We start from the raw sequence: 12,716 nt of genomic DNA, 5'->3' as shown, positions 1-12,716 counted from the left end.
AGTGGTCGCCTACCTCCACGTTAGGATGACTGCTGGTCACAGTATCTCCAGTAATTGTAGCAGACATATCCAAGCAATCCATGTATATACCTGTCTCTCTTACTTGTGAGAACCAAACCGTTGAAACCCATGCCCTCATTGACTCAGGAGTGGGAGGACTTTTCATTGACAAGGCCTTTGCCACCAAGTCTCGGCTCCCTAATACACTGTTACCGGCTCCAATTCCAGTCTACAACGTAGATGGTGCACTGAGCTCACAAGGATCTATCACACATGCTGTCCACACAACCCTAAATGCTGCGGGAGTTGACGGTGACTCCTAACTACTGTCAACTGCCCTGGGCAATGAAACTGTCATCCTGGGGTTACCATGGCTGCAGCAACAGAAGGCGGTCATCGACTGGGCACACAACACAGTTGAGATCGCAGAAATAAGGCCAGAACTGTTGAATCTCATATTATGTAATTGAGCTCACATTGTGCTCACGATGGTCTTGTTTCGTCTTGTACTGTATATTTTGTCTCAGAGTCTTGTCTACATGTATATATATAGTCTGGCTTGCAACACGTAGTACCTTATGTGTTTGCACTGCGCCCAAACGCAACTCCTTTCAACTACAAGAACAACCCGCAGAAAGCCTGTCCCTCGACGACAATGAAGTCCTATTGGCCTACATCAAGGGTGAACCTGTGGTGGGGATCTTTCAAGACACCTCTGATTCGCCCCCTGCCACAGAACACCGGTATACTGCCCCCATAATCAAGCACCTCTCTCCCTCAACCGAGTCTTGCACTGGAAATCCCCCCGAGGAAGGACCTACATCTGTAAAAACCACCTTTGCGAATTACACCTATTTAGCACAAATTAGCTCTTAATAGACACAGTAGTTGAATAGTGAAAAATAGTGCAAAATCGAGAGGTCCCCAAAAATAATTGCACTATTTTGCACTATCAGTGCAAATTCGTGCAAAATAGCATTATAGTAGACGGAAATAGTGCTACAGTAGACGTTGATAGTAGTGGATAGAGTGGGTCCATAATTTTTGACTAGTGTAGAAATGCTTAATATGACCTCAAAACCATCTGTTTATAAGCCTCAGATGCATTTAAAGTGCTGGAAAAATATGTCAAAAAAACTTTCTCAGCCAGTCTTGAACCCTCAACCTCACCTTTATATGACACTTGTTCCGAGGTGGTGCTCTATACCACTGCACCACCAGAGATTATATAAACCCTCTTCACAAGTACTATATATATTCATTTCTGCTAGACTTAGACAAAGTGGTGACACCTCACCTTGAAATTCACCTGCTGAGGCTTGCATATGTGTAATGTCTGGGAATATGTATATAATATGGAGTGTGCTATAGAGTATGCTTTATGATATGAATGCTGTGCTGGCAGCCTTATCCTATACATGATAACAAGTTCTATGTTGAGTTGTGCCCTCAAATATAAGTCAGCTATCATGGTGATTTTGCAGCTATAGAGGTGTATAATGCTTGAGTTGAGAACTATGAGCTATAAATAAAGGATTGTCATCTTATTTGAGTCTCCCCTAAATGAGTAGTGCTAAAATAGCACTAAATAGTACTACAGTAGTGCAAAATAGTGAAAATTAAAGGACCAAATTTGCAGTAGTGCTATAGTAGTATTATGTTGGCACTACATGGCACTATAGCAAAAGTGATAGTGAAGAGTAGTTATAGCTAGCTCAAGTATACTAATTAGTGCTTAGTTGCACTACTAAAGAAGCGTGTCTGAATAGTAGCTCTAATGCAGATATCATCTCTGCTAACACTTGCTAATATAGATGAGGTTATCTGAATAGTGATAATTAGCGTCAATTCGCAAAGGCTGTTTTTCCAGATGCGGATGCTGGGAAATACACATGGCCACCATTGGAGACCGGAAAGGAGATAGAAACCGGTATGTAAGTAACTATTCGTAAGCAAGTCCGGAGGTCCGGCGGAGTTAGCGCGGTGTCCGACGGAGTTCCGGAGGATCTTTGGCATAGGGTGTAACACTGTGCGATGTTATCACTGCTTACCACCTCTTTATAATCTGGCCTCCTGGACAGAGGGCCGGCTGGTTGCATTATTTTCCCAGGGCGATGTTTCAGAAAAAAGTTGAAGCGAGACATGAATAAACTCCATCGGGCTTCTCGGCATGTGCGCTTCTGTGCTTGCCGGAAGTAGGTGAGATTGAGGTGGTCTGACCAGATTTCAATCAGTTCGGGGTGTCCTTCCAGGTAGTGTCGATGTTCCTCCAAGGCTTGGATAATGGCTAGAAGCTCTTTGTCATAGGTCTCGTAGTTGCGCTCATGAACATTTAGGGACTTGGAGTAGAAGGCGACCGGATGCCATAGTTTATCTTCTCCAAGTTGTTCCGAAACTGCCCCTGTTGTGAAGTCGGATGAGTCTGTCTCTAGCCTGTACAGGGCCGTGTCGTTCGGGATCTGAAGAATTGGAGCTGTCGTAAATGTGGGTTTTGAGTCCTTCAAAGGCCTGCTCTTGTTCTTCTCCTTATTGTCACTGGATGTCCTTGCATGTGAACTTTGTGAGCGGTCATGCAATCTTGGCAAAGTTCTTAATGAAACATTAATAGAAGTTGGCTAATCTGAGGAAAGCTTGAACATGTTTGACTTTGGTCGGAGAGGCCATGTTGAACAGGCACTGGTTTACACAGCTTGCCTAACACAGCCGTCACAAGATATGGAACGGCACAGCTGGTTACTGCAACCGAGGCTGTACTACTCATGTGGTACACACACAGCTTTGCTGTATACGCACTGCTTCTCTGTGCAACTGTGCATCCTGGGAAGGTACTGTATAGTACTACGCAGCCACAGATGTACAGTAGGATATATAGGGGACTCCTGTACCCCCAATCTACAGTTCACTTCACTCAAACATCTTCTCTCATCGCTCTTACAAGCCTCTTACAACCAACCAACCCTTCTAGGTGAGTGAGTTGCAGGCTATCCGCTGTCGTTGCCACTCATGGGAGAGGCTTTTGCCCCTCGGGTTCAACAGGCCATTCCTTGACACCTTGCACCTTAGACTTGTCCATAGAGATGGAATCTTTTGACACAACAAGTCCGAGGAAGTGAACCGAGGGCTGTTCAAACTTGCACTTTTCAGGCTTGATAAAGAGGTCATTGTCACATAGCTTCTTCAGGACCCGTTCTACTAGTTGGTAGTGCAGAGTGAGGTCATCAGTGAAGATGAGAATGTCGTCGATATAGACCACAACATGTCTGGTCGCAATTTCTTCCTTTAGGACCTCATTCATCATTGCTTGGAACAAGCTGGGTGCATTGCATAGGCTGAAGGTCATAACTGTTGGTTCATACAGTCCTTTGTGAGTGATAAATGCGGCTTTCTCTTCATCTCCTTCGCGAATGCGAACATTGTTGTAGTCCCACCTTAGATCGAGTGAGGTGAAGATCGATGCATGTGAAGGCCTATCCACAAGGTCTGAGATCTGGGAGATCGGGAACTTGTCCGTCTTTGTGACCGTGTTCAGTGCACGATAGTCCTGGACCAAGCGTAAACTCCCATCTTTCTTACGGACAAAGAAGACTGGGGCAGCAGTAGGACTCTTGGACGTGCGGATGTAGCCTTTATCTTCTTGCTCCGTGATCCAAGCTTCAAGCGAGTTCCGTTCATCGAGGTTGAGCGGGTACAATTTGGCCGGCTTGGGGAGTGAGGCTCCAGGGACTAGTTCGACTGCATGATCATATGGCTTCCGTGTTGGCATTCTTTCTGAGGCTTTCTTGGAAAAGACGTTGCCATACTTCCAGTACTGCTCAGATACATGGTTTGACCAGTATTCGCGATCCTGTTCGCCTTTCGTTGCAGGGTTGGTGTCCTTTTTCTCTTCTAACCTGGCTCGCATTTAAGGCGCACTCGGGTCATCTGAGAAGTTCACCCAATGAATAAACTGATCGGTGTTCTCCCAGGATTCAGGGCCAGAGTCACCGTACTGATCTTGCGCAACATCTTCCACTCGGGGAAGTTGCAAACTCCATAGTTCTTCATCCTGCACTGTGTGCCAGGTGCATGTTGAGGGGCAGCATGTAAAGTCAATGTTCCCTGCATTCCAATCGAGTTCAGGGTTATGTTCACATAGAAACACCATGCCAATGATAATGTCTTGCCACCCAATGTCTGGGACAAGGAATGACTGCCAAGCAAGGTGATCTCTAATACGGAGTAAACAACGGACGTAATGTGTGATTAACCCCTTCTTATTCTCGGTGGTGTCTGCATTGAAAACTCGCACTTCACGAGAGTGGCGTCGTAGGGTGAGTCCATGTTCTTGAACAAACTGGTGGTGGATAAAGCAAGAATAGGCTCCTGAATCGAGCAGGGCTTCTGACTGAACTTCATGCGTACCTTGAGTGAGGGAAACTTTTAGATTGAACGAATTTTGCGGGCGACGAGCTGATGCGAGATACATAACATTCGAACGCGGAATAAAAAGAGTCCTCTGGGTCTACTCTATGATTACAGAGTTGGATACTTTGGTCAGTCTTCAAAGTACCCATCCAGGTTCTTTGAACTCGACGATGCGTGCAGCGGTCTCAGTTTCCGGTGCCTTGCCTTTGCCTTTTTCCTTAGCGGTCTCAAACTCCTCGAGGGCTTGATGGATGTACTCCCACTTGTCTTCTTTGGGCATGTCCATAGTGTGTACCTTGATAGGAGCGGCCAGCTGTTTATTCATGTCCGGAAGCTCATAGTAACCCGTGTACTGAGGATTGTGACACTTCTGGCCAGTTGTAAACTTGTGCTTGCCACAGCGGAATCAGAGCTTCTTGTCGAGCCATTCGAGCTGTTCCTTGGACAGTTTCTTTGTGTCAACGTCCATGGCATTGGGGTTCTGCAGAGGGCGACTAGTTGTGTGCTGCTGCAAAGACAACTTGGCCTGATTTCCACGAGTTTCCATTTCCAGCTTGAGTACCCAATCCAGATAGTGTTCCCATTTCGTTGGAATCAGCATCAGGTTGACTTGCTGCATTGCCGTCATGACTGTCAGAATTTGCGAGTTCATGCCAACTTGGTTGTCGATGCGATGGATGAGCTCTACATCGGCATAACCTGACTTTGAGGCATAGCGGCCGAAGTTCTCGGCAAACTGAATAACGGTGGTGTGCGTCTTCGAGCACCACTCTTTGAGGGATGTTTGTGCCGTCTTCTCCGGAGCCAGTTGACGATAGCCTGCCTTGAGTCGATTGACGAAGTCAGTCCAGGTTCCAAGGGATTCACCGCTTGCTGCTGTTTCGATGTAGTCCTCGATGTAGTCATGCACGCCACCTTCCAGGTACGTAAGTGCCAAGGTGATTTTGTCGTCGTCCGTAGTGATGTTCTGAATGCGGAACCAGAGGCCCATCTTCTGTAAACATTGCTCGAGAGTGACTTCTGAACCCTTGTTGCCTTTGTACTTGGGTGATTCTGAGGCTTTGATACGTGAAGCCTGTGATACGACAGGGGCTGGAGCGGTAGTGATACCAAACATGGTGCAGTTTGACAGGTCTTGTTCCAATTGCATAAACTTGGCTGTGAGTTCCTTGTACCATTTGACGAGTTCCATGTTGTTGTGATTGAGCATGTCCAGGTCTGCTTTGACAGTGATGATTTCTGCCTTCAACTGCTTGTTCTCTTCGACGGCTTTGAGTGCAAGGTTTCCGGCAGTGTCAGCCTTGGTGTGAAGTCCTGTCATTGAGCTGTCCATCTGTCTGAAGGTGGCGTGGGTGGTGTCACACTCCTTGAGGAAGTCGTTCCGATGTTCATATACCTTATTGCTGAGGACATTGTAAACGTTAACTACTTCGCGCCGGGTGATGTCCCTTGTCACGGAGATGGTCCAATCGACGTAGGCTTGGTTGGTGATGCCTAAACTATTTGCCGAGGCACAGATAGCGTTTTCGAACGAGTCATACTCAACACCAGCATAGATCCATTGAATTTCCAGGTATGCTTGAAGCGTGGCAGTGGGTGAAGCTGGGCGGGTGTGTGCCTGTGATGGAGCCGGGTGGGTGTGTGAACCCGGGTCATCTGACTCAAAGTCATCCTCTGCCAGAGGGGCGTAATGTGGGCCTGAGGCCATTGGTATAAAATTATGCCTGATACAAAACTAAACGATGATTCAATCCAAGTACCCAAACTGTTCTAACTCCACTAGAGCTTTTAGAACATGTTCGAAGTTCTGTCCAAGTCCACTGAACTTGACCTCTCCAAGTTCCTTACAGAACCAGTCGATGTTCTGTTGCTGACTACAAGTCCACGAGGTGCTGTTCTCCGTGATGTTGTCGAGTATCCACTCAAGCCTGTCGCCAATGTGCTGAAGGGCGAGCCGATGATCGTGGGGGATGTCGAGCAACTGATCCCTGTGATCAAAGATAGCCTGCAGTCTTTTGATGACAGCGTTGATCTTGGAGCCGACGATAGCGAGAAGATCAATGGGATCACGACGTGCGAAGGAGGGGATAGGCGGTGCAGAGATGCGGTACTGAAGAGGGACCGTAGGAGTGGATGGAACAAAGGCTGGTGGGGGTATGGTGAGACGTGCAGCGAGTGGTCTGTCGAGAGGTTGGGAAGAGAGTACAGGTGGGGGGAGGGCCTTGCGATGAGGGACAATAGGGGTATGTCAATATTGACGGCAATGACAAAGGCGATCTGATGTGTTGTCCGCAAGGGTGCAGTCAATTTGGGACTGGATGTCGAGGTGACCATGTCTCTTGAAGTGACAACGGGTAAACTCCGGTCGGATGGAAGGATAGTGGGAGGGGATGATAAACATTTCAAAAAACTCCTGGGAGAAGAGGTCCGGTCTGCAAGTGGTTGAGACACTCCACGGAGGGGATTGGTAAGAGACTTGATCTAATGTCACAGCCAACAAGCTGTGCCACCAGATAAACAAAGACAAAGCTTACTGGTGAAGGGGTTGGTACTGGGAGCGAAGCAACCGCAAGTGACACAGCAAGAGATGATGTAAGAAGTGTATTTCCTAGACTAGAAGAGGCAATGAGGAGGTAGGGCTGCTAGCTAGCTACAGAGGAGATGGGTGATTGACGAGAAGATCAAGTCTGAGGTTCTCTGCCTCAGACCCCCTACTATTTATACTAATACAAGGGTGCACAGACCAGGTATCTATTGTCCATCGTTTGGTCAGAGTTCCCACTGACTCATGTTCCGTCCCGTGACCTGCCTTATGACATCCTTACAACTAATACCTGAGTTGTCCTAAGTCCAGGCCCCTTCCAATGAGTAAGCACCCCTGCTGACACACCAGTCACCTGCCAGTGAATGATGGTGGGCACTCCCAGCCTTCACGAGGTCTGGGGTTCAAATCCGGCTGCTCTAGTTCCCAATACGAGTTGTCCGTGGTTAGGGTGGGCATCTGCCTTGGTACACATGACACTCAGGTCACGTGGCACGAGAAAACTGTGCAAGCGATGTACTGGAGCTTCTTTCAGTGGCTGAAACATCTGGAGTCAAGAACTTCATTGACCTTGTACTCCTCCCCCTCCACTTCAAAATGGGCTGGCTCAAGTGGATGATGACCTGGGAGGTTACTGTGCTAATGGGGTGTGAAGAGAGAGATGTGGAACACTGAGTGTATTTGCATGTCCTTGGAGAGTGCAAGCTTGTATACTAGGGGTGTGATCTGTTTCTTGACCATGTATAGTCTGACCAGTTGATCAACGAGTTTTTGTGGTATTCCTGTAATATGCCAGTTACAGATGTTGAGCCAGACCTTCTGACCAGCCTTGATGGTTGACAGCTCTTGAACGTGCTTGTTAAAGTTCTCCTTCATCTATTCAGCCACCAGGCCTAGTGCCGCTGTTGTGTCTTCCTATACCTCTGTTGCGTCTTACCGTGCCTTTTGCAGTTTCTCTTGCTGTTGGTCTGCAGCCAGCACTTCTGTGTCAAGAACCGGGATGTGAAACTCTGGATCATAGTTAAATATGAGGAAGAAGGAGGAGTACCCAGTGGCCAAGTGAACTCATGAGTTGAAGGCGAACCCTGCAATCAGAAGCCACTGCACCCAGTCATCTTGTTGCAGAGAACAGAACATGTGGAGGTAGGCTTCCAACTCTTAGTTTCAGCGTTTGGACTGTCTATTGGTCTGGGGATGATATGCCGTGGATAGCACACTTTTGATGCTAAGGTCCTTAAGAAACACACAAAACAGCTTGCTCAAGAACTGAGGTCCTTGGTCTGAGATGATCTTCCACAGGACTCCATGCAGTCAAACATGATTACGGATGAGGTTCCATACTGCTTCTTTAGTGTCAACTTCCTCGTCGGTCATAGCAAAGTGTACCATCTTGCTATGCCGGTCTGCCGTGACTTAAATGGTGTTGTACTCCACTCCAGTGACGGTGACTTTAGAGAGTCTGACGATGAAGCCTGTGGTCATAACGTGCATCAGACCATCCGGGATCTCATTGGGTCACAAGAGGTTATAGGGTTTCATACATGAAGTCTTTTCTTGATGGCAAGTGTTGCAAGTCCGCGTATAGTCCTTTACAAACTGAGCCATGCCATACCAATGGTAGTTGCACAACAGCAGCTCTACCGTCTTCCAAACTCCTAGGTGTTCTACAAGGGGAGAGTCATAATGAAGTCATACCAGCTCAGTCCATAGCTCCTGATCATTTGGGATATAGATCTTGCCTCAGTACTAGAGGAGATCCTGTTTGATGTTTCAATCAACTAAGTCATTTCATAGTGCGGATGGTTTAAGCTTCTTTACGTGCTTCAGGGCCTCCACCACCGCTGGTTCAAAGTTCTGGTGCTCTGAAATATGCCTTAGGAGTGCCTTGTCTGGTACAACAGTGAGATGATTTCATCTGCTGGCCAATATACAGAACTGCTCAGGATGTAGCATGACTTAAGCCAGGTTGTCTTCATCATCTCTATGCTGGTAGTCTGGTCGTATTGACAGTGTGTCTGCATATCTGTTAGAGACACCAGGCTTGTGGGTGATGACGAAGTCAAACCGCAATAGGTACAGGGCCTACCGTGCCTGCCTGCAAGTGGAGAGGGCACCATTGGCCCCTCGAATAGTGATGAGGGCATTATACAGGGGGGAGTTGTTTGTGACCTGAGTTAGGCAGCGGTCGTATGTGTCGTTGGGAAGGTTGGCGACTTCAACAAGGAGTTGGTGCAGGGCGTGAGGCGCTGCCCAAACGGCTGCAGTAGAATGAGAGTAGGAGGACATAGTGAGGATAGCAAGAGGAGGTTAGGAAGGCTAGTGTTTGCATTTCTTACCCCCTTTCCGAGGTAGGGGGTGTTCTTTCTTATAGGTGTCAAGGAGTTCTGCAGTGTTCTTCAGGTTGGACTCGTGTTCCCACGAGTTCTCCGATGGTAGATATTCCTTCCATTTGACTTGATAACGGTATGTCCTTCTGTGCTTCTTTCGTCCCACGATGGTCTCTACTTCCCACTGTTCCTCATGCTCGACTTCATCGGGTGGAGGATAAAAGAAGTTGGGGCCATGTTCTTTGGTCTCGTGATATGGCGATAAGAGGGTGGCGTGGAATACATCGTGTATCTTCTATTGTGCTGGGAGTTTTAGCCAGAAGGTCAGTGGTCCGAGTACTTCAACGATTTTGAGAGGTCCATGACGCTTCAGTGCAAACTTCTTAGGGACTTGGAAGAATCTGATGTTCTTGGCATCGAGCCACACCAAGTTGCCTTTCTTGAAAGGGGTAAAGGCTTTGGTGACACGCTCGGCCATATGCTAGCATGCAAGTTCATGGGCGGCTCAGGCTTCTGCCCGAGCCTTCTGAAGGTTGGAGAGCCATTCCTCCACGGAGGGTACATTTGTTGGCAGGGTTACCGTGGGTATGGCATGGGGATTGTAGCCCATCATGAGAAAGAAGGGCGAGGCATTACGTCCTTGCGCAGTTCGCTGATTATGTGCAAACTCTAGGTCGGTCAGGTGTTCAGTCCACTTGTCTGGTTTGTCTGTGCAGTACTTCCGGAGGTAGGCTTCGACTACTTGGTTCATGCGATCTGTGCCTCCGTCGGTCTGAGGGTGGTAGGCGGTGCTCATAGACGACTGAGTGCCCGATAGGAGTGTGATTTCCTGAAAGACCTTGGAGGGGAATTGAGGACCACGATCAGAGATGATTTGTGACGGTACTCCAAAGTGTTTGGTTACGAAGTCGTGGTAGAGTCTAGCTGTCTTGAGGGCATTGACCGTTTTTGTGCAGGGAATAAGAATTACCCCCTTTGTAGCATCGTGGTCTGCCACGACCATGATTGAGTCAAAGACTTGTTCGTAACGGTCAGTGGAGGGAGGCAGGTCAGTGATGAGGTCGACGGAGGAAACTTCAAATGGCAGGGCATTCAGTTTTGCTGCAATTGGTAGCAATGAAGGAGACATGGGATGAGTGTTAGTGTTTGCTTGTTGGCATATGGCGCATCCTAAGCAGTAGTTCTTGACAAACGATGCCATACCAGACCACCAGTAGTCCCTCCATAGGAGTTCGAGGGTGCCAAATTGTCCTGGGTGTCCTATGAGTTTATGGTCATGGTAGTGTTGGACCATGTCCCGTCGTAGTTCCTCATCCAAGGCAATGTAGCAGCATTTCTGATAGAAGACAAGGCCATCCTCGAAGATCCAGTCCTTCAACGTGGATTTCATTGGTAAGACCCCGCCCGTTTTGACCGCTGCAAGAGTGTCGAGTACTACCTGATCTGTCTTGAGGACTGCACGAATGCGGTCTGCTAGGCTGATGTTTATTCTTGACATGAATAGGTGATCAGGTAGTAGGATAACAGCATCATTGTCATTGATCTCTAGGTTCAGATGTTGCAGACAGGATAAGGTGTCGGATTGGACCATACAAGTGCCAGAAATGTGACGCAATTCGAGTTCGAACTGGGACAGGATCAGACTCCATCTAGCCTGATGGTGATTGAGTTTCTGAGTGGTACGGATGTAGGTCAGGTTCATGTGGTTGGACAGGACTAGCACGGAGTAGGGACTGCCTTCCAGGTAGTGTCACCATTCCTCTAGAGCGCGCACTATTCCAAGTAGTTCCCTATTATAGATCTCATAGTTCCGTTGGGCAGCATCCACTGATTGGGAGAGGTAACCGCAGGGGTGCATGTCCCCGTTGATATCTGCTTGATGGAGAACTGTGCTGGTGGAAAACTTAGAGGCATCAGATTCAATGGTGAATGGCTTGGTCTTATCCGGCATCTGCAGGACTGGTGCACTAATAAAGCATTGCTTGAGAGTGTCAAATGTGTGCTGTTCTATATCAGTCCACCTCTATGGTGTGTCCTTCCTTGTAAGATCATGAAGGGGACGTGCTAGGTTGGAGTAGTGGGATATGAAGCGACAGTAAAAGTTGCCAATTCCAAGAAAGGATTAGACTCCTTTGACAGTTGTTGGGGCTGACCAGTTGATAATGCCTTCGAGCTTAGCAGGGTCCATAGCCACAATGTTGGGCCGGATGATGAGGCCCAAGAACTCGACTTCGGTGACATCGAAGACACACTTCTTGGGTTTCAGGAAGAGGTCGTTTTCCTTGAGACATTGGAGAACTCACCGGGTACATTCCGCGTGAGTGGCAGCATCCTTTGAAAAGATTAGGATGTCGTCCATGTAGATGACAATCCAACCTTCGTCAATCATGTCTTTGAACAGATCGTTCATCATGGCCTAAAAGGTTGCCGGCGAGTTACAGAGTCCAAAGAACATTATGGTGGGTTCGAAGAGGCCCTTCTTGCATTTGAAGGCTGCTTTCCACTGGTCTCCATCCTGGATCCTGACATTGTTGTAGCCAGAACGGAGGTCCATCTTTGAAAAGATAGCGGCTCCCTGCAGCTTGTCGTTCAGGTAGTGATAATCCTGGCAAGGTTGTAGAGAGCCATCTTTCTTTCCAACAAAGAAGAATGGGGACACTATGGGGGACGTGGAGTGACGGATGTATCCTTTCCGAAGGTTCTCCTCAATGAACTTGTCGAGCGCAGTTTCCTCCTTAGGAGAGAGTGGGTAGGCCTTGCAGTTTCTTGGGATGAAGTCTGGTTTGAGATCGATCAGATGGTCATAGGGGCGTGACTCAGGGAACTGTTCTGCTGCCTTCTTCACAAAGGTTTCTCTGAAGTCGCGCAGGTAACTTGGAATCATGTCATCCAGGTCCCGCATCTTATCTAGAGTTGCCGACTTGTGTGCCATTTCCTGGGCCGGGTTGATATTTGCTCTGATCCAAACGGAGTTGCCATAAAAGTAGTACATCTGGAAAAACAGCCTTTGCGAATTGACGCTAATTATCACTATTCAGATAACCTCATCTATATTAGCAAGTGTTAGCAGAGATGATATCTGCATTAGAGCTACTATTCAGACACGCTTCTTTAGTAGTGCAACTAAGCACTAATTAGTATACTTGAGCTAGCTATAACTACTCTTCACTATCACTTTTGCTATAGTGCCATGTAGTGCCAACATAATACTACTATAGCACTACTGCAAATTTGGTCCTTTAATTTTCACTATTTTGCACTACTGTAGTACTATTTAGTGCTATTTTAGCACTACTCATTTAGGGGAGACTCAAATAAGATGACAATCCTTTATTTATAGCTCATAGTTCTCAACTCAAGCATTATACACCTCTATAGCTGCAAAATCACCATGATAGCTGACTTATATTTGACGGGCACAACTCAACATAGGAACTTGTTAT

General features: G+C 47.5%; 3 protein-coding genes across 3 annotated transcripts; all 3 read right to left on the bottom strand.

Moving 5' to 3' along the window:
- Nucleotides 1–1,844: 1,844 nt before the first annotated feature.
- On the bottom strand, nucleotides 1,845–2,165 carry DICSQDRAFT_63909 (uncharacterized protein; the record flags this gene model as incomplete). Its single annotated transcript, XM_007367125.1, has 1 exon — nucleotides 1,845–2,165. A coding segment is annotated over one exon (321 nt), but the record flags the coding sequence as incomplete, so codon positions are not given.
- Nucleotides 2,166–4,810: 2,645 nt separating this feature from the next.
- Nucleotides 4,811–6,112, bottom strand: DICSQDRAFT_171460 (uncharacterized protein; the record flags this gene model as incomplete). Its single annotated transcript, XM_007367124.1, has 1 exon — nucleotides 4,811–6,112. One exon carries the CDS (start codon nucleotides 6,110–6,112, stop codon nucleotides 4,811–4,813), a length of 1,302 nt encoding a protein of 433 aa, XP_007367186.1.
- A 39-nt stretch (nucleotides 6,113–6,151) lies between these two features.
- DICSQDRAFT_63892 (uncharacterized protein) lies at nucleotides 6,152–6,565 on the bottom strand (the record flags this gene model as incomplete). The annotated part of the gene is made up of 1 exon (XM_007367123.1): nucleotides 6,152–6,565. A coding segment is annotated over one exon (414 nt), but the record flags the coding sequence as incomplete, so codon positions are not given.
- Nucleotides 6,566–12,716: the final 6,151 nt, after the last annotated feature.

This window comes from Dichomitus squalens, assembly GCF_000275845.1.
Source record: "Dichomitus squalens LYAD-421 SS1 unplaced genomic scaffold DICSQscaffold_23, whole genome shotgun sequence".
NCBI classification, from domain to species: Eukaryota; Fungi; Basidiomycota; class Agaricomycetes; order Polyporales; family Polyporaceae; genus Dichomitus; species Dichomitus squalens.
Note: the sequence above shows the minus strand (reverse complement) of the source record. Positions and strands in the feature narration are given on the sequence as shown.